The sequence below is a fragment of the Nematolebias whitei genome, chromosome 15 (assembly GCF_014905685.2).
Source record: "Nematolebias whitei isolate Nwh7 chromosome 15, NemWhi1, whole genome shotgun sequence".
NCBI classification, from domain to species: Eukaryota; Metazoa; Chordata; class Actinopteri; order Cyprinodontiformes; family Rivulidae; genus Nematolebias; species Nematolebias whitei.
Window position 1 is genome coordinate 33,152,261 of NC_056512.1, and position 8,111 is coordinate 33,160,371.

The 8,111-nt window shown below is 38.6% G+C and overlaps 1 protein-coding gene across 1 annotated transcript; it reads left to right on the forward strand.

The window, feature by feature from the left end:
• Positions 1 to 2,453: 2,453 nt before the first annotated feature.
• LOC119421680 (metalloproteinase inhibitor 2) lies at positions 2,454 to 7,090 on the forward strand. Its single transcript, XM_037689026.1, has 5 exons — positions 2,454 to 2,642; positions 5,210 to 5,298; positions 5,374 to 5,479; positions 5,571 to 5,695; positions 6,700 to 7,090. The coding sequence occupies exons 1-4, from the start codon at positions 2,513 to 2,515 to the stop codon at positions 5,693 to 5,695; spliced, it is 450 nt and encodes a 149-aa protein (XP_037544954.1). The 5' UTR covers positions 2,454 to 2,512; the 3' UTR covers positions 6,700 to 7,090.
• The last annotated feature ends 1,021 nt before the right edge of the window (positions 7,091 to 8,111 follow it).

Consider the following 8,111-nt stretch of genomic DNA (forward strand, 5'->3'; position numbering starts at 1 on the left):
TATACATATGTACAGTAATCCCTTGCTACTTCGCGGTTCATTTATCGCAGGTTCGCTATATCATGGATTTTCAAAGTAAGATTGGACATGACACAATTGGCTGGCTGATGGATGAGCCATGTATTGTTTGATTAAAAATAATTATTTTAAATGATTTTGCACCATTTGTGCAAACCACAAGTGCAAGGGAAAGCTCCCTCCTGCAGCCGATCCGCTGATTTCCTTCTCTGCTGCGCACACATTTCTGCTGCTGCAGCTTTGTGAAGGGTTAACCCTTTGCTGTCCAGATGCACCGATCAAATTTGTCTTCCAACTTAAAATTCAAAGTATTTCACATCGTAAAAATCATCATAATCACAAAATCTAAAAGTGTTAAAAGTTATTTTTAATTATTTTAGAACTCGTATGTTCATGTTGTTGAAGTGTAATTGATCAAAACGTGCATTTCTGCTCCGTGCTGCAGAGCTGAAGCTGCGTGACATGTCCTGCTGCACTTCTCTTCTCTACAATGTGTTTATGTAAAATGTTACAGTATTTAAATTTAAAGTGTTTATTTAAGGAGGGAGATTGGGAGTAACAGGTGATGAGTATGATTACAGCCTGGTACATATCATGACAAAGTTTACTGAACTTGAACTGAACTTGGACTACTGTATCCCTACTTCGTGGTTTTTCACTCATCGCGGGTGGGCCTGGTCCCAAACACACGCGATAAACGAGGGACTACTGTATATAATCTGTAACTGTTTCTATATTGCACCAAAATTCATGCTAAATAATCCAGGTGTAAAATACAACAGTGTTCAATTATTGAACTATCTAATGGACTGGAATTGATAAAATCCATTGGATGATGGGCGAAACGTCTCAGCACAATAAAAGAAACTGTCCAAATGACCTGGTTGAACATTGTTAGTGTTTCTATATTGCTTAAAAGTACAGTTCCTTCAAATGAATGGGTGGAGAAAGATTGATCTATGTGGCCAAGGCCACCATTGGCCATGCCCAGGCTCCACCGTTATAGGATTACTCCCTCCACTCGCCAGGATCCATCATTCTGCGTTGCCTCAGTCAAACAAACAAAAAATAACTGTTCTTATAGTGTAACTCCTACCCACTTAAATATTTCCCCCCCAAAACATTAAGGTTTGCTTGCATTCCTTGTTCAATTCTGGTCCAGAAAAACACTCATCTCAAACTACAAACAATCACTATTCAAATCCCTCAGCAACCGGGGACATCGCCGTGTAAATTGATTTTCTCTGTCTAGCTCCCCAGTGTTTTCTTGCTTCTGCTCCAGCTGATCAAACACCTGTTCTTGCTTTTCCCTAGAACAGGTGTTTATAACTTTGGTTCATTAATGCTTTTTTTTCTTATTACTCCTTAGTTTGTTTGATGTCAGCATTAAACATTTTAAATGTCTTCACAGTACCCTTGGTGTGTTTCACTGAGTTTCCAGTACTAAGTCCTGGTTTGTTTGTTTTTTCTATTTTTTTGCAGTGGTTTTTGGCTGCCTCGTCAGCATTTTTTATTTAATACATAGGTTATGTTTTTTTTTTTTCAAGCCTCAAGTCCTGCCTGCATTCTGGGTGCAACAACTCCATGCTGTGATACTAACTACTGGTAAATGCTTTTGAAGGGTTATCTCTTCCCTCCCTTCTTAAACAATACTATCTGCAATATGACTGTGCAATGTTTTGTGTTAAATGGACACACCTGCCTTGTCTGGACACATTGTCAATGCAGGTATTTGAGCTTTTGAAGGGTCAACAGTCCCTTATTTTGCAACCAGTCTTTGTGCCCTTAAAAACAATGACTGAACTGGAATTTACAAAAACATCTGGAGGGGTGACTGGTCAGAATGTGAATTCCACCTGAACAGCTATTCTCAAAATGTAAAAGTGGTTGTTTGCATGTCACCGTCCATATCCAGAGGCAGACTGAATGAGGCGCCTACAGGCAAAGAGGAGATTTTAGATCAGCTGGTCAATGACCCTGACTGCCTTACTTGTATGTCTGCTCTAGAAATGAGCAGCACACACTTTATATGTATTTGATGAAACTCTTGCTTTTAAAAAAATCTTTGTAGCACATGTAAACCTTCAAAATTTAAGCTACAGAAACACTTTTCTGCTTTCATCTGCATATTAACACTATGCTGTCTGCATTAATGAGTCTGATTAAAGATGAGTTGAAAGTGAAGCAGGTTGGTTGATAACAGAGAAAACAGTCCCTGTGACTCAGACCGCTGTCCTGCCTGCTGCATCTGATGATGTTCCAAACTAAAACTAATTGTTCTTTCCTTCATATGTCAGACAGAGTGACCAAATTTGCTGTTGCCTATGAAAATTTGGGAGGCCCTGACCTCCCAGCCTGATGACTAAGAGGGGGCGTGGCCTGATGCTGTTTGATGAGGATAAAAGCCACCTTTCATTTGAGAGGAAAGCAGATCCAAGGAAGTGCAAGTTGTGCATCACACTTTGACAGCTGGCTCCTACTTCAGCATCCAAAGATGACTCTGATGATGAAAACTTGTTTCTTTTCTCTGGCCATCCTGTTTCTTTGGCAAGTGCAAGATGGGGCAGAAGCCTGCTCCTGCGTGAACATTCCACCTGAGCAGGTTTTCTGCAGAGCAGATATGGGTAAGTTTAGCTTTCTTACATGGAATCAGTAAGAAGGTCCCTTTTTACTTGGTGTATTTTTTTAAAATATGCCCAGTTATAAATGCCCCACATTTATTTTTTTATATTATGTTTACTACGTAGATATTTTAATTATTTAAAAAGAACAATAGCGGAACATAACTCAGCACAGATACAGATAAATCAGATCAGGATGTATGTACATAAATTAAAGTAATTACTTGGGGAAAAAAAAGCAACCCATTCACATATATATACTTGAAGATATACATCTTTCCATTTCACATTACTGGCCTTTTTATTTTGAGACAATCCAGAACTCTTTCCCATTTTTTTTTTAAGCCTGGGATTTCCCATTCAGACGATATCTCAGTCTATCTAATACAATAACTTCAGAAATTATATTTTTCCATAACTGAACTGAAGGGGCATTGCAACCAACCCATTCAAGCATTATGGGCTTTCTAGTCAACATCAGTAGGAATTGTACAGTGTATTTGAGTATCCAGGTGCCCGGGTATAAGCCCCAGGAGACACAGCACTGGACAAGGGAGAAGTGTCTGCTCTATAGCGGAGCTGCCTGCCAAACTTTCTATAATTTTACACTCCCATATGCAATGAAATCTTCCTTTGGCTGATTTGTATTTGGGACAGTGTGGGGGTAGGGGGGCTCTTACTTTTATTATTCAAAAGAGGAGTACATTTTCTTTTACAACCCTCTATTTCATTTTGATAACTGGATTTTCTTGTAAACAAATAAAAACTCATATCTGAATTCTGCTGGCTATGAATGTTTAATTTCAGTAACTTACTACATTTAAAAATGTCCAGTTTTTAGAAGTTTTCACCTCATGTTTAACTTTTGCCGGTATTTCCTTACAGTAAAAACACATTTTGACCAATGAAAAACTGATAAATTCCATGTGAAATGCATGTCTTGCACATGGATAAATGTGTAAAGGATCATTTTCAGCATGTTAATGTGAAACATGATTGGTCTCTGTTTGTTTTTTTCTCTAAAGGATGTAAAGACTTTATTTCTAACATTGAGTTTAACAATGACACTATTTCTCAGTGTAATATTCAAACTTTGATTTGAGTCAACTAAGTCCTAGAGTCAAGCATTTAGGCTAGTGCTGGGTGGACTTGAATTGAATGTGTAGAAATATTGAAATATCTTGAAATATTCTCTGGAAAAGCCTGAAATGCTCAGATTTATTTGGAGACAGATTATCTGGAGTTTTGAAGCTTTATGTAAATCAGTTGTTTTAAATTTCCTGCTAGAGTCAGAAGTGAATGAGTTTTTTAGATGTTTCATCAAAGTTTGAAAGTCAAGGTATGGAGAGGACACATTTGGAGCAGAGCTGAACCTTTAGATAAACTTTAAGATTTCAGATTTAATCTTAGAATTTTTTTTTCAGGGTGTTTTATTATTATTATTATTATTATTATTATTAATAATAATATTATTAAAAATCCAGTTTAAGTCAATCATTTGACTGGTTTTAATTAAGATCTGGTAAAACCTGACTTGTGGGATAAATGTAGCATTCATTAGGTTGTGCAAACATTTATAAATTAAAATGGCAATGCTTTGACAGAAAACTGAACTTTTTCACAGCACAGACGTTAAACGTTTGTCAAAACCAAAAATTGTACACCAGAACTGTGTCACTTTGGTTATGAGAATATTAGGGAGAAAATGTGTTTAACTACCTGGAAATGTAGATGGTCATCTCAGTTTCCAGTTCTGTAAATGATGGGGTCAAGGGCCCTTAAATTTGCTTTAATCAAAATGATGGTATTTGGCAAAAGGGAATCACAACATGAGTCTTGTGGTTTGGAACAACTGTGGACAGTGCATAAGTGTGGTGGCTTGAACTATCTCTGATTAGTTACAAGTAAGAATATGTTCATATCTAAAGAAATCTACTTCAAATAATCTAAGCTCTTGAAGAATAGGAGTGAAACCAAACTTTTAAGATTGTCTTAATGGTTATGACTTAATAACAATTTGCTTTATTGCAACAGAACAAAATCACTGTTTTTCAAGGTTTATCTCTCCCTTCCTACACAATGACCTCTGCAATGTGACTGGTCTTGTTTTAGTTGGACACACCTGCTTTATCTGGACACAATTTCACTGCAGGTATTTAGGCTAATAAAGGGTCAACAGTCCCTTACAAACAGTTGTTATCTTGAAGGGCAATGGCTGAACTGCAATTTGCAAAACATCTGGTCAGCATTTGAGTTCTACCTGAACAGATATTTTCAAAATGTAAAAGTGGTTGATTTGCATGCCAGCATCTATATTCAAAGGCAGACTGAATGGGGGTGGTGGTTTACTTCATCTGGTCAAGGATTACTGAATTCATTCGTCGTATGTCTGCTAATTGGGCAGCACACATTCTTTAATTGCAGCTGATGAAACTCTTGCTGCTTCCATCTTCCTGGCACATGCAAGGTTCTGTAATATAAACTTTGGAAACATGTTTCTGCTCTCTCCAGCATGCTAACACTGTTAATGTAACTTCATTTTTGGATTTTTATTTTATCTTTTTGTGCAGTTTTCAGGGCAACGGTCAGGGGAAGGCGTCTGGTTGACACTGGGAATGGCCCAATGAAGAGTGTCAGATATGACGTCCAAGTGACTAAGGTATGAGATAAACCGCTTTTGAATTTTTTCATTGTATCAACTTGTATATGGAATTTTGTTTTTTGTTTGACTCAGTTGTTCAAAGGCTCTAGTAGGCATTTTGATGCGGTCTACACTTCTTCTTCTGTTGGAGCGTGTGGAGCTACTCTGAACGTTGGAGAACAACCGTATGTTCTCACAGGTAGGAATTTGGAGTAAAATGCACAAACCTCACAGATTTTTCACATCAGTTATTCTATCAACTCAATTCTGCTTCTGCACTTTAACTGTAGGCCGGATGGATGCTGATGGGGCAGTGCATATCACAATGTGTGACTTCCATGCGCTGTGGGATGACTTGACTTTTGCCCAAAGGAGGAATCTGAATCAATGCGGTCAAAGTGCCTGTGTCTGCTAGGTAAGGGAATGATTTACTTCTAAACTGTTGAAGTTGAATTTTGTTTGCTTAGGCAGTAAAGAGCAGGAGAATATCATTCTGTTCCCCATGATATGAGTTCTATGCAAGTTTCTTACCACCAAATCTGGAAGGGAAGCTTCAACAGATGTTAGCAATAAGACCCTTTATTGGGTACATACATGGAAAGTACAGCAGGTGTTTACTTTACAGGAAGTGTGAGGCTTGTGTATTTCAAGCAAAAAAGGACATTTCCTTATGGTGTGTATCAGCAGGGGAAACAAGAGATGTGGGATGATACACAAAGAGGTGTACTATTGTGTGACTTGGGTTTTTAGCTTCAAAAGACTAGAAGTTGTTCAAGTTTTTTTCCTCCCAGGCTCTGATCGAGGTGGCAGCTTCAATTTCTCCTCCCCTGTTTTTTTTCCTTCTTCCTGCTCTGCTCTCTGTCTGTCTGAAGCGCCTGGGTCTCATCTCCCGAACATAAATTAAGAAGATTATGGATTTGGGATCGTGGGCGTTCAACTCTATTGATAAGATTTTTTTTAATCAAAGCGACAAGGTCCTGGGAGCACAGGATGCTCTTCACTGCACACCTGTGGAAGGAGGTGAGGACTGAGCTTCCCAGACCAGCTCGCCTCAGCCACCAGAGGAAGTAGAGTCTCTGATGTGCTTTCTTGATCAGGCTGGTGGTGTTGTTGCCCCAGATGAGGTTGTCGTTCAGGTGCACACCCAAGTACTTGTAGCTGGAGACCACTTCCACTGCAGATCCTGCTATGTTCAGAGAAGTTTAAGGTGTGTTTTTGTTTTGTCTGATGTGCACAACCATCTCCTTCATCTTCACATTGATGTGAAGGTTGTTCTTCCTGCACCAGCTCTCCAGGTGTTCCACTTCCTGTCTGTAGCTGGACTCATTGTTTGTGATGCATCCCACCACTGCTGTGTCATCTGCAAACTTTGAATGACAATGAAAATGTTTTGCTGACATTTATATTTTAACCCCTTAGATCACCTCCTTCTTGATCAGCAGCCCCTCAAAGTGACTTTGGACAGACTGGGTGACAGTGTCCAAGCCAAAAACTACATTTGCATCAAGAGGCCTGATGAATCATGCTCCTGTTGCAGAGGCTCCACACCATCTAAGAAGGACTGATAAGCTTAGCTGCTGTCCTGACTGGTTTAAGAAATCCTTCATGCCTTGAGACATCACTGTTTAGTTCCTTCCTTACTTCAAAAACATCATTTGTTTGAGCTTCAATTTTAATTTCCCATATTTTTCAATATCCATTTAGATCCTGTGTGCGTAGTTGGTTTTTTTTTTGTTTGTTTGTTTTTGTTTGTTTGTTTTTTGGGGGGGTGGGGGACATGTCCACAAGCTTCTGTAACTCCAGAATTCCTCTGCCTTAAGATCAATAAAATATTTATCACAAATATTGAAGTCCCATCATTGCTTTGAAATCATCTAAAATAAAAAATGTGATACTACAATTTTCAGTCAGGTCATCTGGACAGTTTGTTGGATTGTATACCTGGATTATTGAGCATGGACTTTGTTGGTTAAAAAAAATGTGATATTTTTTCTTTGCTTTCAAAAGACTGGAGTGTTGGCCCTCCAGCTTGTATGAAGGAAATATTGTCATGGTTGGTAGAGTTTGAACCCAGCATGCAGGCAGAATATGATGATATTAAAAACCTCAAACTGCTTTATTTAATTTAAAGACGTACTGCAAAACAAAACTACTTTCAATATTAAATGCAATACTAGAACTCAAAGAGGCACAGCAGGGAGGAAACCACGACTGTCAGTAAACAGTGCAATGCAGAACAGAGGAACCAAAAGTGCACAAAAGGTGAAGGAACACTAATTATAAACTGGAAACATCTGAGGAAAAGACAACGAGGAACAGGTGGGAGTAGAAATTCAGCTGGGACAAGTAAATACTGGCACACACTGGAAGAATGAAAGCACTTAAATCAGACTCATCTGATCAAACAAGCTAAAAACATGTCGGCAATAAACACAGATCCTGACAAATATGGCATTTTGCAGGGTTTCTTTTCAAAACGATGGTATGAACTGTTTGCTTTCTACCACTTCAAAACATGTTTCATCTCAAAGCCTTCTCTTTGAATAATGGATGACACACAGCACAACTTATTAAAAAAATAAAAGCACAAAACTCCATACCTGTACTGGCAAAATCTACTGTGTGCAATAAAGAATTGATTCTAGACTCAGTGACTTGAACTTTGCTTGTGGAGACAAGCTTGTGTTGGACAACAGTCATGTGACCAAGATGAGCCTATATGGGAACTCTTATCACTGAAGTATGGGGCTTTCTTTGGCTTTAGTTGCTACCCTTTTTACATCCTGAAGCTTTTCTCCATTCAGTCCATTCTGCCTGAACTCTCTTCACCT

Bases quoted from the DNA above. Each gene is read 5' to 3' on its own strand.
- LOC119421680 (XM_037689026.1), top strand. From the start codon at position 2,513: ATGACTCTGATGATGAAAACTTGTTTCTTTTCTCTGGCCATCCTGTTT. The intron at 2,643-5,209 runs GTAAGTTTAGCT...CTTTTTGTGCAG, and splicing joins TTTCTGCAGAGCAGATATGG to TTTTCAGGGCAACGGTCAGG. The intron at 5,299-5,373 runs GTATGAGATAAA...TGTTTGACTCAG, and splicing joins ATGACGTCCAAGTGACTAAG to TTGTTCAAAGGCTCTAGTAG.